Genomic DNA, 17374 nt, shown 5'->3' with positions numbered 1-17374 from the left:
CCTGCACTGCCAAGCCTACAGGGAAGGCAGCAGGAGAGGTTTACAATTTTTAGAAAAATCACTTGCTTGATTTTGTGTTCACTTTTGTTACGATTTGAAGGCCGTTTGCAGAGCCGACGCACTGTCTGCTCAGCGGGTCATGCACATCTATATTTGTGACCCTCCGCAATGTCCCAGCCTTTCCCCTCCCTTCCCACATTGTCCTTCTCTGTCCCTCTCTGCCCTCTGAGCTTGGTTGCTCTTGTGATGCACCATCCAGTCACTGCTGACCCCGGGTGACCCTGGCATGGCAGAAGGAAGTTGCACGTGCCCTTGCCCATGCTCACCATCCTCCATGGCCTGTGCCCACTGCTGCAGCCACGGGGTCGGTCATCTCGTGCAGGGGCTTCCTCTTTGTTGCTGCCCCTCCACTTCACCACCCATGATGTCCTCCAACGACCGGTCTCTCCTGGTAATATTCCCAATCACATGAGATGAAGTCTCACTGCCCTTGCCTCTAAGGCACTTTCTGTCTAGACTTCTTCTGAGACAGATGTGCTTGCTCTTTTGACAGGCCTTGATCCTTACAATACGCTTCCCCATAACCTCACTCAAATGCACCAACTCTCCTTTGGTCTTTGGTCTTCCTTAGTCAACATCCAACTGGCACCTGCATCCGAGGCGATGGAAACACCATGGCTTGGGTCAGGTGTAACTTCATTCTCAAAATAACATCCTTGCCCTTTTACATGGAAAGAGGGCAATGTCCAATACCGGTCCATGCATTCCTCTTCAGACTCACGCAACATATGCAATGATGCACTGAGTGTAGGAAGATGGCGGCCCAGTGGGTGGAAAGTCTTGTGGATCCAGTGGTGGTAGAAGCATCTCAGCACTGGCATGGGTCTCCATGTGGGTCCTCCAGCTCCTGGGCTCTGGCTGCATCAGTGTAGCTCCATGTGGCTTGTCAACAGGAATGTCTTGTCAGAAGTGAGTCTGTGTCCTGCCTCCAGCAAACTAGTTATCTCCTTAGTGCCTCCAAATGAGGTCATCAATGTGCGACCTGATTGACAGGCTGAACTCCACCCCTCCCCCAGGTGACAGGAGATTATGTAACTGCCACAGCCTGTGACAGCTGCAGGGTGTTGGTGGGCTCTGGGGCCTGCTCGGGAACAGCTCCTCCCCTGGGGCCCTGCAGTTATCTCCTGAGGACTGTGGTTCTTCAATACTGAGCAGGGCCGGGCTGCGTGTGTTGGGTTTCCTAATAATCACGGTAAACATGGACTTCCTGGTGCTTACTCACCTACTCACATTCACAACCCCTGACATGGGCAGAGGTCCAAGTCAGGATCCAGGAAGCACTGGCTGACCTCTGCTTGCTCCCCCTTATCCCCATCTTTGGGTGGTGAACCCCATGGGGACTGTTCTCTATAAGTTAGTCAGTAAACAGCAGTCAGCCTGTGCTTACCTGGCTTCCTGGGTTCCCACATGGGCCCTTCCCATGGAGGGATGTGATCTTGAACCTTTGGATCTGGTACCCCCGCCCCCTTGTGGCAGTGGCCCACCTCGGCCATAAAGCAATTTTAAACAGAGGTGGGGGCTTTCGCAGGCAAGATGCTGATTTTTTTTTTTACGTGTGTCTCCCCCCAATTAAACCATAGAGCGTGAACATGTTCTCTGACTAACTGAAATCATCTGGGAGCATGTCAACCCTCCCCTGCCCACAACCACCTCTTCTCTCAAGGGAGCGGCAGGGCCTCTCCCAGTGCATGCCTGCTCACTTGGGTCCCAAGGAGCATTTCAGGTGAAGGGGGCTCACATCTATCCAACCACAAAAGGACCTTGGTGGTGGTCTGGGTTAGGTGTTGGCTGTTAATCACAGGGCCAATGGTTCAAACCCACCAACTGTTCCTTGGGAGAAAGATGAGGCTGCTGCTCCCATGGACGTCGAGACTTGACAGCCCAAATGAGGTTGTGATACGTCAGCTCAATGGCCATGGGCTTGATGTTTGGTTGTTGTTGTTGTGTTGTCTGCTGGACCCACAAAAGTGCATGTCCTCAATGCAGCAACTGCCCTCTGGGGAAGTTCCTCCCACAAACACATGCTTGGGTGCTGGGTGAGGGGTACACGTGGGTGTTGGGGGAGGTGCATGGAGGATGCTCATGGAAACGAGCTCTCCAACAGTGACAGCGGGAACATGCCCATGTGCCCATGCCCGTGAGGTGGGCTCCGCAGATGCAGGGGCGTCTGTGCAATGGGGACCGGGAGAAGGGTAGCCAGTGGTTAAAGGCCCACACCTCAGAGCAGTGCCATTGGGCTACACAACCGTTCATGGCAAGTGTAGATGGCGGTGCCTTTGCAAACAGATACAGAGAGAAGAGGAGGGATATCGGAGGGACATACTCCCCGTCCCTTCACAAGGCATTGGAGATCAGGGAGACATCGTTAGGACTCACGGGTAACGCGTAGGCTTTAAAGAGAGGCTGCCTTGGGTGGAGCATCTTTGCATGTTCTGGAATGATGATCTTGGGTGGATGGTAATTCCCTGCCCATCACCAAGCGGAGGAGGCACTGGAGGCTAGAAACCCAGCCATGTTCTCCCAGATACTAACCAGCTGCTGGGGGTTTGGGAGAGAATGGCAGCCCAACGCCAACATGAGTTTTCCTTGCTGTCTGGATTTTTAGGTTCCTGGGGTTTGTGGGGACACTGATTCAGAAAACTGCACCGGATGGAGCACCTCAGCCCTAGTTTCTTAGAAATGGGGTTCCAATGTATTAGGGTATGCTAATTTATTAATCTATCATCCTGGTTTTAAACATAGGAGCCCTGGTGACGTAGTGGTTAGGAGGTGGACTGCGATCACACAGATCGGCAGTTTGAGACCACCAGTCACTCCTCAGGAGAATAACTGGGGCTTTCCATTCCGGGTAACAATTTCAGTCACAGAAACACTCAAGGTGCTTCTACCCCCTCCTCTCGGGTGCCGGCAGTCAGCGCCGGCTCTACAGCAGCAAGTGAGCGAGTGGAAATTATGGGAAGGATTCAGACCCACAAAAATGACAGCATGACACAGGAGAGGTGAGAACTATTTGAAAAAGAATTAGCTATTGAGGGACTTCCAAGGGGGGCTGTTGGTGGCTAGCTGGTGACTCGTTGCGATCCCAGTCATGATGCTCAGTGGTTCAAATCCACCAGTCAGTCTGCAGGCTTTCACAGAGGGACAGGTTTGGAAGCCCAAAGGGGCAGGTCTCTGTCCTTTAGGGTGACGGCGAGTGAGAACCCGTTAGATGCACAGGGTTGTTTTTGGGGTCGGAGAGGCTGCGCAACATGGACAGAGACTACAGGTTGGATCCTGCAAGACCGGAATGCAGGTCTGGACGAGCAGAAACTAGAAAGTGTGCTGAAGGCCCGTGTCCGGAGGGCGTGAGGGCGGCATGGAAGGTCGTGATGTCAGGCTTCGTAGCGATTTTCATAACCCTTGGAAGATTAGATTGTTCTTCAAATTCTGCACTGAACATTTCAGGACACATTTTAATATGTTGAAGTCAATGGATAATTAAATGTTTCAGAGGTGAGGTTGGCCCAAACTTCTTTCTTAGAAAAAGTCTAACTTTTCTTTGCAGAGTTTCCAGGGCCGGTGGAAAATTCCGCCTTTTTGGAACAAGACTGGGACCTCTTAATGTTAGTCAAGGAGTCTGAATCCTGATAGACCCATGGTGGGCTTCAGAACATTTGAATCTCTGTTTACTGTGCCAGACCCACTGCCAGTCCATTGACGACTCAGAGTGACCCTATCGGACAGAGTTGAATGTCCTGCGGGTCTCTGCGGCTGCCAATCATTATAGAAGCAGAACCAAAGCCAAACTCTCAGCCATCTAGTCGATTCTGACTCATAGCAACCGTGTAGGACAGGGAGGGACTGTCCTGTGGGTTTCTGAGGCTGGACCTCTTGGTGGGAGCAGGGACTCTCATCTCGCTCTTGCAGAGCGGCGGGTGGCGGGTGGCACAGTGAAGCACGGAGCCCCTGGCACCACCAGGCTCCTTCCTTACTGTAGAGTCACTTGTATTCCTGGCCCCTTTGTGAGATCACAGATCAGGACTGCCTGCTCTCTGGTGCTTAGTAAAGATGAACTGATCCTTGGAGAAAATTGCAAGTTTGCATCATGCGACTGTATCTCTGGGTCAAAGGACACCATGTGAAGTACAATCTGACCTAAATGTTTGGTACAAGACACGCCACTTGAAATAAAGCAGCGTGCGCGTCCTCGGCCTCCAGCTAGCTTACACAGCGTGAAAACATCCTGACTGCGTCAGGGCAAGCGAGTGAGAGTGGTAGGTGGCGCAGGTTCTGTGTCTCACAACCACTGGTGCCGGATTGGGCGTCAGCGGGTCAGACACACCCGGATGCTGCTGGCGGTGATCTGTGTCAATGCTTATTTGCTCATGGTTCTGGGCATGCGGGGCCGTCAGACCAGGCCCCTGTCTCCCATGCAGTGAAAATCATCTGGCTCAAGGAGCCATTTATCTCCCTGTAAAACCACGGAGCACTGTCTTCCAAGAGTTCTTTTGCCCGGGAACCAGCTGGCCACGGTCCTGTTTATTGGGTCCCATTGTCTCACACGCTTTTAATTCCCACTCTTTCAACCCATAAACCTTGCCATCAATGAAGCTAATTGCATCAGAACAGCCAGGGAACTTCACAGGCTTTCAAAACACATAAATAACACCACCAATTAATGGCAAAGTCCCCTGTCGTCTTGTCAGAAGCTGGCGGAAGTCACTGTAACAGCCCAGAGGAGGCATGGCTTTGCTCCTGGCCGGTCACCTCCAGCACCGGCAGGGGGCACATGTGCCGGGTACGGGGGGGGGGGGGGGTGGGCCTTCACTGCCACACTTCAGTGACTCCTGGGGACAGGAGAAGATGCTGGGCTGAGCTGTCTCCAGGAGCCGAACAACCAACTTCCTGTTCCCATTTCTTCCACCAAAGGACGGCAGGGCTCCCTGGCTCTGCCTGGCAGTGGCGCCGGGGGCTGGGAGTGCACAGCCGATCTCTGCCTCCAGGCTGTGTTGTGGCTGAAGGGCAGCGAAGGGGCTGGCAGGTAGTGGGAAAATCCAGGTCTGTAGGAGCAGAGTATTGAATGTCGTTTGTGACTGCTAACCAAGAAGCCATGATTTCAAACCCACTGTCCACCCCTCAGGAGACAGACAAGGCAGCCACTTCCATAAAGATGCCCTACAGACCAGTTCTGCTCTGCCCTGGAGGCTCCCTAAGAGCTAGATTTCAAGTGGACATCAATGGCCAATGGTTCTAGGGAGAGCCAGGGCCCTCTGGGTGGCACTGCAGGAGAGGTTGGGTGTTCAAATCTTCCCCGAGTTCACTCAGAATGCCCAAGGCCTGGTGTTCTCCCTCCAAGCCTCGATGTGTTATCATGTGGGAGGAACATGCATGTCTGGCAGAGGGGCAGAGGGTAGAATGTGATGGATTGGACAGTGTCCTTCAAAACATGTGCTGTAAATCTGAATCTCAATATGGTGGCTTAGACTCCCAGTTGGGCGTGATTTGTGATGCATTGGAGAGTCTTTGGGATGTTCATGAGACTGGACTCACGGAGGGGTGTGTGTTCAATCAACCTCCTTTGAGATCTAAATGAGATGAAGCAACCTGTCGACCTGGGAGGGCTCAGGCCAAACCACAGACGGTGGCAGTAGGCATCAGCTTGGAGGATACATGGAATTTGGCCTTCTAGTCTCCTAAACTGGGAGGGAGCAAATCTGTTTAAAGCTCCCTGTATAGACTTTTGTTACATCGCCAAAGGTAGCGAAGACACATACATGTAGAAGGTGGAGAACGGTCCCTTGACAAGATGAACGGACTTGGCCGCCGCCGCCGCCATGGGCTCAGACGTGAGAGCAGCTGGGAGGGCCGGGCGGGGCCAGCGGGGCTTCGTTCTGTTGTGCATGAATCTCCCTGAGCTGGCGCCAACGCCACAGCACCTCACAGCCGACAACAGCAACGAGCTTTGGGAAGCACAGAGGGACGGGACTGTGTGCGAGAGAGGAGCCTTCCGGCACACTGGCAAAAGGAATGAGGAGATCCTGGAATCCCCGGAGCTTTTTGAAGCCCCCTTTCTTGTCTCCTGCACCAGCTTATTAACACAACCCCTTTCTCTTCACTCATCAATTGAGCTCGCTAGCTAGCTAGCTGTCTGCAGGTTTCCTGGCACTAACTCATGCTTTCTATTTGCTGCATCTTGTCCTATTTCCCGTGTAAGATGCCTGCTTAAATGTCTTCTGGGTGCTGAGCAGCACCCCTCCACACCACCACGTGTTGGTCTTTCTGCGGTGTTGGCCGCAGCCCGTGTCCTGCCCCTGGTGACCATTTTCTGTGTTTGACCCTGCTCTGCAGCCGCAGACCTCCCCTCTGACTGCCCCAGCTCCCTGCCCTCCAGTCAATCCCAGCTCATGGTCAGGCCCCAGGAAAGCTGGTCCTGGTTCTGAACTCCTGGCCTCATGCCAAACCAACCACTGGGCTGCAGGGTGCTCAGTGACTGGTGGGGGGCTATGACTTGCAGGGCGATGCTTATACCACTGTCCTAGTGCCCACCTTGCTTGCTTTGCTTCTCTGAGCTGCTCTGAACCCAGGGGTGGACAGGAGTGGCCAGGCAGACAGACCCTTGGCTTCTTTCAGTGGACATGCCCACATTCATTTCACATAAACATATAGCCAGCTCTCAAGCATTCACGAAGTGTCTATGTTATGCCAATTGAACTTTTATGTGAGCATTAAAAGCCCTGCTTTTGAGTTCAAGGAGCTCACAGAAATGGTACCTGGACCCCTGGATGGGTCCTTTTTAGAGTCCAGAGGGCCACTGTATCTGGCCCCAAAGGTAGCAACTCCGGGGCAGGCTTGGCAGGGGCAGGGCATCCTGAAGTTCCATTGAGAAGAGGCAGGGCTCCCACAGCGGGCAGCTCAGGGCATCCAGGAGGTAGGCTTGGTGGGTGTGGTTCAAGGATGGGCTTACAGCTGGACCTCCCTTGGCCTTCCACCTGAGCTGGGCCCTAGGGCAGAGAGAGGCTCAGTTACTGGGATGGGCCGTGAGGTAGCCAGAGGTGGGGCTGTGACTGCAGGTGCACCAGGAACCTGCCCTCCAAGCAGACAGATGCATCAACCTGTGCTCCTAGCTTAACTTCTAAGGCCCAGGCAGTGGCTGAACACTGTGGGTTTGGAAGAGGTGGGGGGGGGGTTGGGGCAGCAAGGATGCTGGTGTCATGTGGGCAGCCTTGAGGGAGGGGGCTCAGCCAGTCAGCAGGAGGAACACGGCCATCCCACGGCTCCATCCACCACAGACTGTTTGCCTGGAACTAATTAAAGCCATTTGTATCAAACGCCTGTAATAACTTCCCTCTTGAAAATAAAGAACATAAGTGAGAGAAGTTGGGCAAAAGAAAAGAAAAGCCGGACTTAATTTCATTCCAGAGAGAACGGACACAGGCTCACTACGGGCTGGGGGACAAGTGTGGAAGGCCAGCTACGGAGGAGCACGTGGAGGTTGGGCCTGAGGAGCAAGTGAGCCCCCACCGGGGACAGTGAAGAAGGCCATGGTCATCTCCGGATGGACGTGCTGGCTTTGTGGGCACAGCTCCGATACCCCGCTCAACAAACAGCTGGCCGAGGTCTGGAGAGAGGCAAGCTGAGCTCAGTGCCCTCGCTGGGCCTGGCTGTGGTCTGTGGACGCTTCTAGATCTCCTGGAGTCACAGTGAAGGAGCCACTGGACAGGGGCACAGCCCTTTTTCCCAGGCATGTCATGCCCAGTCTGGGGCTGAGAGCCTCTCCTCTCCAACAACCTTCAAAAGGGGGAAATTCGCCCCAAATGCAGGTCTCCTAGGAAGGTGTTTCTGCCCTTGTGCAAGGCCAGGGCTTCATTTCTGGAGCTCCTCCCAGCACCCCACCACCATCCCGCCTTTGCCATGAAGGCGAGCTTTGTGGGGGCCGTGGGGGCTGTGATCCTGATGGCCTTGGCAGAAGGGTACTCTGGTGACACTGGTTCATTCGATGCCAGAGTGAGTCTGACAGGCATCGGGCACAGGCCTGGTGTCCTCCTGGATCACACTGCCCACAGCAACAAGTTGGATCTGGGGTAGGTCCCGTTAGCCTTGAACTAATTAAAACCATTTGTAACAGAGACTGAAATAACTTCCCTCCGCCTATAAATGAAGGAAATAACAGAAAGAAGTTTGTTAAGTGGGGTGGGTGGGGTGGTGGAGCCAAGATGAAGACAAGTCCATCAACCTAAATGAGAAGGGCAAAGTCAATTTTTCGACTTAGCTCAAGAGTGCATGCACATGCAGATTAGTCTGCAAGCCACCAGCGCAGGCTCCCTTGAGCTCCTGGGAGAATGGTTGGCCCACAGGTGCTAACACGGGTGCTACCCTCTCCCCAGGCTGCGGGCTGAGCACAGACTGAGTGCTGCAGAGACTGCAGCTGCTGCTGTGCGTGGAGCTGGAGGCAGGGACATGCGGCTTGGGTCCAGAGGGTCCACCTGCATGGGCACCTGGCCACTTGCTCCAATCACCTACGTAACTGAGGGTCAGGTGCGCTGCTCTCAAATCATGATCTAGAGCCACTGGGTTTCAAAATCATTGGCTATTTCCTTCAAATCACACACTACCAAGGGTCGGTGCAAAACACACGAAGTCGCTGAACAAGCCCTCCAGCCTCTCCCCGTCTTTCTCCGTATCCATGCTGTGCTACCTGAGTCTCCCTGCTCTGCACTGCATTATGGGTGTGCAGAACGTCTTCAGGACTCCCCTGCGTCCGCTCAAAGCTGGAACTCACGGCACTCACTGTGAGGATCTGAGCATTTCAGCCAAGCAGCTTGACGAGAACACACTCCTATAGGCTGCATGCACACATGCATGCAACACACAGGCCACATTCACACGTACATACGAACCATGTGTACACACACACGCACCAACTGTACATGCATGCCACACACATAGACTGCCTGCACACTTACACATGTGCTTACACACCATCTGCACACATGGACACAGCGGCTACGTGATACACCTCATGTGTACACATACAAATCATGCATGTATGTACACACACAGACAAATGAATACACATCACATGTTTATAAATATACCATGCACATATGCACATACTTAAACACATACTCAAATTGAATAGGTATTAGCTATACATATGAACACATGTGTACACAAACACAGATCCCTTGCATACACGTATGTATGCACTAATGTGCACATATAAGCCCCATGTGTATACATGTACATTCACACACATACCCTGAACACCCATGTATTCTTGCATAGACTGCCCCTGAACACACGTATACTATGCCACACACATGCGCACACCACATGTACACTCATAGATATACACATGTGCACACACATAGGCGGCACATGTATTCATGACCACATAAACATATGCACACACAAACGCTACACAGGTACATAGTACCACACACATATGCACAGACATGTATACATTCATGTGCACTCATGTACACAAGGCCACACACATGTACACACAAGCTGCACATACATGTGCATGCTGTGCACATGCACACAGAGACTGCATATATACACACAGGCTGCACATGCATATACCATGAGCACACACAGGATGCACACACACTCACAAGGCTGTATGTGCACACACATGCATACACAGGTTGTACATGCACACATGTAAACACAGGATGCACACACAGGCTGTGCACACTCCTGCACATGTAAGCACAGGCTACACATGCACATACATGTACACACAGGCTGCATATGCACATATAGCAGGCACACAAAGGCTGTGCACACACACAGGCTGCACGTGCACACACACAACACATCAGCTACATATGTACACAAGGCTGCACACACGTGCACATAGGCTGCACGCATACAGACTGCAGGCACTGTAGCATCAGAAAGATTGATTCTGACGTCCTCCTCCATAGCATCTCAGCAGGAACAGTGAAACTCGCAGAGATCTGAACAGACTCACCAAGTGTTTTTGCAAAAACTGTCAAATCCTGCCTGAAAATGTTGATGGCAGCATAATTCCTAGCCCAGTGTCTCTGAGGACCCAGCTGAAGGAACATGCAGCTCTTCACTAAGAAGGTAATTGGACCCTGAGGGGCTGAGTCTGCAGGTGCTGCAGGTGGGGCTGCAGAGGACCAGTCCCTGCTGGGCCTTGAGCAGAGGCCACGGCCAGGCTCTCTCCGTTCCCCTCACTGCATCCTGGTGGGCCCGGGTGGATCTGCCCAGCAGTGACCAGAACTGGTGACAAAGCCACCGTGGCAGAGGGCAGTAGGCATTCTCTTCATCACCAGAACCTGATTCCACTTTGCCGGCAGAGGCATGGCCCTGCTGACCTGCCAGTTCCAGGGTCAGCAGATTCCAGGCTTGTCAGAGTCCAAGTCCTGGCTGACCCTCACTTGACTGCGGTTGCTCCAGGGCTGGCGAAAGCAGGGCAGTCCCTCACAGCCTGGTCCACAGCTCCCGCTCGGTGGGATGCCAGGCCTGGTCCCTCCAGATACACAGTGTACGTCTCTAGAGATTGGCTGAAGCCTAAGGGCGGCAGAGACCCTCAGGCTGCAGGCCCCTGGCTGATTCTGGGTGGGCCTGCCCCCACCCTGCCTGCCCCCTCAGCCTCCTGGAAACAGTCCTCTGAGCAGCCACGTCAAACGCAGAGGAGCCCCACTCAGGACTCTGTCGAGCAGACAGTGACCCAGCGACTCTCACCCTCTTCTCAGCACTTTGATGACATGGGTGGCAGAACCTGGCTTTGTTAGCACAGCTGGTCTAATGTGCCACTGTCCCCTCCTACAAACCAGGCTCCAGCCGGACACAGGGTCACCATGCAGCTGACGGAAGAAACCATGGCATGGGCCGGGTGCACCTGAACCATCAAGGTGAAATCTTTGTCCTTGTGAAACATGGAAGAGCTCTTTTGTAACGGGTGTTCCCAGTTCAATAAGTAGTTTGATTGCTTGCTGCTTCTATGGTGGCTGATTACCGACCTAAGTAGAATGAGATTGCAGACAACATTTCGGAATAAAACAAACGCTCAACCTCGAGGTTTGGAGTTGATTCTCACTCGGAGCAGCTGACCCTGCAGGACAGGGGAGAAGTGCTCATTAAGGGTCTTTAGGACTTACATCTTTACAGAGTGGACCACCTCTTCCTTCTGCCCGGACACACAGCTGGTGGGCTTGAACTGTCAATACTTAGCCCCGACACCACCAGTCCCCTGCCCCCTTCCCCCTCCTCACCTCTTCTTGTGGGTTCACGCATGTCCTGTGCTACCCCCACCCCCATCCCCACCCCCAGGGGGACGATAGAAGTGTGACCTCACTCCTCACGAAGGCCGTCATTTGTGCCCCTCTTCTGTTTGGGTCCCCCCACAGCTGTGGTTTCAGAGTTCCCGCCTGGAAAGGAGCTTCAGACCTAATCCCTGATGGACTTTCAGGTGAGGCACCTGAGATGAGGTCGCTATTTGATGAATGAAGAGGCAGTTGGATTTCTGAATCCCCTCCGACTTGGGAAACGACATGGTTCTCATTTCTAGTTGGCAAGAGGGATCATTTTGAATTGCTGTGTGATTTATTTTCCATCTTTTTTAAAACCAAACTTTTTCTAACCTTAAAAGGGGAAAGAAATAGCAGTGTTTTTGTTTTTAAGATCATTTTATTGGGGGCTCTTAAAACTCTCCATACATCAATTGAATCAACCATGTTTGTACATATGTTGCCATCATTCTTTTCTGGACATTTACTCTCTATTGAATCCTTGGTATCAGCTCCCCTCCCATGACCCCTTGATAAATTATAATTATTATCATATCTTACACTACCACTATCTCCCTTCCCCCATGCCTTCTGTTACTCGTCCTCTGGGGTGGGTGGGTTATGTGTCCATCAATGCGATCAGGTCCCCCTTCTTCCTCTCCTTTCCCCCACCCTCCCCCTATGCTTGTGTGGCTTTGATACCAGGTGAGACAGGTACCTTTGAGTCTATACCTGGAAGGGACACTTTGGGGCCGGCAGGGCCGTCATGGTCAAGCCTATGTGCAATAAGCCAGATACAGGGGGCCGTTTGCCTCTCAAGGGCCAGTCGGATATCTAGAACAATATTTGCAGGACACACTGGTCAAACGTTGCACCAACTTTCCCCCAATGTTTTAGCTGGAGTGGCTTCTCTTGGTGGGGACTGTGCTGTGAGCTGGGGTTGATGATGGCCCCACCCCTGCTATAAAGCAACCGACACATCTTGGAGGAGCCCTGATGGTGTAGTGGTTATGCACTCGGCTGCAGTCCACATGGTTGGCAGTTCGAAACCACCAGCAGCTCCTCGGGAGAAAGACTGGGCTTTCTATTCCTGCCAACCCAGTGAGAGTCTCGGGAACCCATTGGAGGTGCTGTGAGTCAGCACTGAATCGATGGCAGTGAGTCTCAGCGCAGTCCATGGGGGGCCCTCGCTGTAGTCAGTGTGCAAGTGCAGGCCACACATCAGGCATGCCTGCTTGGCAGTTGGGCAGCAGTGCTCTGTGTTCAGGAGGGAGACCCAGGTTTGCCTCCCAGCCAGTGGGTCTCACTGGCACCCACCAAGTCTCCCCGGAGGCCTATGTGTTGCTATGGTTTAAGCGGGTGTCAGTAGAGTGTGGGGACAAAGACACACGAGGACTAGAGGCCTGGACACCAGCTTCTGAAATCAGTTGGCACAAAGGCTTCATTCACACCCAATGGGGGTGTGGCGGTCTGTCCCAGCGGGCAGGATGGTGCCAAGGCAGGGGCACTGGTGGATGGCAGATGACAATTTTGGCTGAGCAGGGGACCAGAACCCAAGGGTGGGGGGTGGACGGTGGACACGCTGACCTGCATAGTGGGATATGGCCAGAGGTCCTTCCCTCTGCAGGCCCAGCCTGGTCTACGAGCAGGGCTAGGACTTTGGCCTTACCGCTCTACAATGAAGTGTTCTCCTTCCGGGGACCCTTGCTCTCCCCCACCTGGGGACACTCCTCTGCAAGGGGACACTCCTCTGCAAGAAGACTGCCTGACTGGCCATGCCCCCCTCCCTGCCCTGCCCCCATAATGCCCAGGGCTGAGCTGGCCTCCGCGGCAGGTGATGGACGTGGCTATATTCCCAGCACAACGCCTTCTCTTCCCGCTTCAGACATCCACACCGCTTTGCCGTCAGCCCGGCTGGGAGGAAAACCAGCCCCAGGCCATTGGGGAGCCCTCCACAGCCCAGCACTCAATCGATAGATGGATTTCTGGGGGAGAGCTGGCCATCCCGTCCCACTTGGAAGAGCGAGACGGATGGTGGCCCCCTCCGTACTTGAGCGTCCATCACCATAAGGCGTGTTGCTTTCCATTCACAAATGGCCTCTGCCAGCCCTCCAGGGAGCGATCCGTGAGTGCATCACAGGGTTTGTAGAGAGGTCCAGAGCCAGGCGCACTTCAGCATGTCAGACTGGGCCGTGGAAGTGGCCCGGGGAGGGTCATAGAGGCAGTAATCAGGAACATGTGTGGGCCGGGCAGGAGGGGCGTGGGCCGAGCCGCCCCCTCGGGGGGCTGCATAGTGGATGGCTGGTGGAGAGTGGCGGCGATATGAAGTAAGCTGTTGAGGGAGGTGTGAGCGTTTGTCCCGGGTCCTCTGAGAGATGAGATGGGCGCCTGTGAGGAGAGGCTTTTCCACGGTGTCAAATAGACCTTCTCCGAGGAGTGCTCCTGGGCCACGTGGGCGCGGTGCTCTCCAAAGCCCCATCTACAGACCCGCATTTTATAAGACCAACTTTCGGCAATAAAAGAGGATCTTAATGTGAGATGATGGAGGGAGCGGGTCTGCAGGGCACCTCGCATCCTGCAGGGACGTTGTCCCCATGCACAGCAGCCGCATGGGTGACCCTGGCGGCTTTTATTAGTGTGTGCGTGCGTGTGCGTGTGCGCCGAAGAGGACCCCCTCCTCTGACAACCCTGCCTTTCAGTCCCATTCACCCCACCCTTCCCACCCCGATTCCAGGGCGACCACCCCTGATGCCCTTCAGGAGGCCGACACCTGCACAGGTGCGGGGATGAAGACGTGGTCACACCCATGGAGACACCGTTGAAACGGTTCCGGGGGTCATGTGGCCAACAGCCTTGATCTGAAACGTTTTGTGCTTTCCTGTGCTGTCCTCGTGGAAGGAGTTGGTTCATTTTGTGCATGAGGTCCGGATGAGGTCCCATGCGCAGGCCCTTCACTGTCCAGTCTTTGGGGAGGGAGCCTGCAGGTTCTGGGAATACACTCGCGCTGTGGCCGGCACACTCTTCTCAGCGTGGAGACCTTGTTGCCCCAGAGGTCACTGCAGTCTCTACTGTAGGTTCGGTGAGCCAGCTCAGTGGAGCGCCTGCTCTGTCCCAGCGGTGGCCTGGGTGTGGCAGCAGGTGGCTGTGACCTCGCCGGGTGCTGGGGCAGGTCTGTGGTGGTGGCCATGCCCTCGGTCAGCCCTGGCCTTGGTCTGAGCTCTGGCAAGTTTGTAGTGATACCGAGTATCCTCAGTGACCAGCAGAGCCGAAGACTCACAGCCAGGGTGACTCTGGCCAGCTGTGCCGAGGTCTCTGCTCTGATGGCAACAGTGGCTGTTTAGGCAGTGTGGTTGCTCCCTGGGCAGACCACTGCCCAGGGCAGCTACAGAAGGTTCCAGCACCTCAGGGTGGCTGTGAGGTCCCCAGGGCAGGTGTGGGCTTGGAAGGCAGGGCTCTATTGTCTAGATTAGAGCCTGAGTATTAGGGGGACCAGCAGAGCAAGGCACCTCATGTCTCTGGAACATGGGCTTGAACTGAAGCCAGAACATGGGCTTGAACTGTGTCACAGCACCCAAGGGCAGGAAATGTCCCCATGACAACCCCCACCCGGGGGATGAGGGCCAGCCCCGAACTAAAGCCTGCGTACTACAAGACAGTCTCAGCTCTTCCTCCGTGTGTCTGCATGCGGATCTGCGCATCTGCATATGTACGTGTGTTTATGTCTGAGTGTATATGTGCACCTGTGTGCATGTGTCTCTGAATACATGTGTACCTGTGCGTGTGCACATGCACATGTTTAGTCTGTGGGCACATGTATGCCCTGTCTGTTTCTATGTCTACCTGTGCATGCACACACAGACACACACATGACGAGATTGTCATACTCCTGTCAAGAAGGAACACACATCAGAGTTGCCTGCACAGTGGTGGGTTTCTGTGTCCTGGCCTCTTGGCCATGGGGTCTTCCAAACCTGGATTTCCCTCTGCCTCTTTGGGATGAAGTTGGCTGTGCTAGGTTTGGTTTAATTCCTAAAGAGCATCTACAGGGAGCCTGCAACTGCTATTGCACCCAATGGTGACCCCAAGCAAATGCCCCCCCCACCCACCCAGACTGGGAGCAAGGCCAGATGTAAACCCTTGTGGTAGCACATAGCCTGGTCACAGTTGAGACAGGTGAGGCCCTAACTCACCTGGCAACGTTCCAAGTAGCACAGTGACCAACCTTATGGGATTCCGACCGCTCGTTGTTTCAGGTGCTCTGGTTGCTGTGAAGGCAGACATGCTAACAACCACTGCTTCCTCCCACAGACAAAGGCCGTGAGCGAGGCCGGCCCCCTCGGCCCCCCAGCCTGGTGCTGCCTGTGGAGGGGAAGAGCCGGCCAGGAGCCCAGGAAGACACGGTCTGTACCCACCAGTCATCTGGGGCGGGGGGGGGGGGGGTGGGTGGAGCACTATGGGCACCAGTTCCGGGGCTGGCTGTTGAGACTCAGAGCACCAGACCTTTCTGCCCAGCACTGCCTTTGTGGGCAGCCAGCACCTGCCGCCGGTTGGCTGGTACAGGAGACAGAATGCAGATGATGGTGGTGGGTGCTTTCCAATTCATGGCTGAGCGGATGCTGCTCTGAGGGAGGGGCCTAGAGGGGGCCGGTGTCTGTGGTAGTAGGGTGCCCTTCACAAGGCTGGGGGGCAGGCCATGGGCTTGAACTCCTCTGTGGCGGGGTCTCAGTGGACTTGTGTTTCCTGAGACGCTTCAGCTTGGGCTCTTCATCTTGGCCAAGTCAGACTCACTGGCACAGGGTCCATTCTGCCCAACACAGCCTCAATGGATGGAGCAGAACTGTCCTGTGAGTTTCCCAGGCCACGTTTGTGGATGGGAGTGGAAAGCCCGGTTTTCCTCCCAAGGAGCAGCTGGTGGGTTCAAACTGCTGACCTTGTGGTTAGCGGCTCAACACATAACCATGGTGCCTGTGCCAACTGGAGTTTGGAGGCTCCTCCTTGGCAGGGCTCGCTCGTGGTCACCTGACCTCCATCTCTGTTAGCACCGCTCGTATCTGGCTTTGTGCCGGTGGTTCTCCTGGTGGCCCTGTGGGTTAGGCCCTGGGCTGCTAACTTCCAGGTCAGTAGTTCAAGCCCACCAGCCAAGGCGTCTGCTTCCGTCATGACGGCCGCCTCAGGTGCCCCATAGAGGGTGGCAATGGATCAGAATCGACTCCATGGGAGTGGGTTGGGGGGTTGGGGCTTCTCTGCCTCAGGGCCCTTTGTCACACTGCTCCTCACTGGGTTGGGGTTTCCCCGCTCAGGATCATTCTTGCCAGGTGGCCTGGCGGGTCACCTCTCCTCCCAGTTGCTCAATGGTCTAAGATGACCCAGGCGCCCAGCTAATACTCCACATTCTGCTGCATGCCTCCTGCAGGGGAGTGGCATCCATGCCGGAATCACATGTTAATCAAGCAGGTAGCCTTCCGGTGTTCACGTAAATGTGAGTGTAACTCCCCAAGTCACTGTTGCCAAGCCTTTAACAGCTAGGAGGACATGGCGGTCCCGGAGGGATGGGGGTGTCTGGGTAATTAGCAGGGGGACTTCCCCTTGTCCAATTAACATTGCCACCCGCCCCCCCACTCCTCCCTCCTCCCTCTAATTGGATTAGTCATGTAAATGCTGCTCTTAATTCTTTCTAAGGCCATTGTTTCTAAATAATCCCTGTCAGGCTAATTGTGTATCTGGGTCTTATTTTCTCCCAGGAAACAAAGGCATTTCCTTCTAACAGAAATGAGAAAAATGGGTACAAACGCAGGGTTCACCGTACGTGGCAGGCTTCTGGCTTGCAGAGCCCGGGTCAGGGATCCACCAGTGTGTCAGGGCAGACTGGTCCCACTCAAAAGCTGGTTTCTCAGAACTTGATCACCAGACCTTTCTTCTGAGGCACCCCTGGGTGACCGTGAGCCTGGATAGATGAATGAATTTACATTGGTGGTGAGCAAGTGAAGGGTCTAAGCCACCCTGGGCTCCAAGTGCAGTATGCAGGTTGAAGGACTTTAGCACACTTAGTCCATCAGAACGAGCAGAACCCA

At 54.3% G+C, this 17374-nt stretch overlaps 1 protein-coding gene across 1 annotated transcript in view; it reads left to right on the top strand.

The window, feature by feature from the left end:
• Positions 1-17374, top strand: part of TCERG1L (transcription elongation regulator 1 like) — a 142465-nt gene that overhangs the window by 83375 nt on the left and 41716 nt on the right. The window contains exon 5 of the mRNA XM_075534820.1: positions 15612-15703. Within this exon, the coding sequence (XP_075390935.1) occupies positions 15612-15703 (92 nt within the window). The remainder of the gene's footprint in view (positions 1-15611; positions 15704-17374) is intronic.

The sequence above is a fragment of the Tenrec ecaudatus genome, chromosome 16 (genome assembly GCF_050624435.1).
Source record: "Tenrec ecaudatus isolate mTenEca1 chromosome 16, mTenEca1.hap1, whole genome shotgun sequence".
Taxonomy (NCBI): domain Eukaryota; kingdom Metazoa; phylum Chordata; class Mammalia; order Afrosoricida; family Tenrecidae; genus Tenrec; species Tenrec ecaudatus.
The sequence above is the reverse complement of the archived record's forward strand: the minus strand, read 5'-3'. Positions and strand labels throughout refer to the sequence as shown.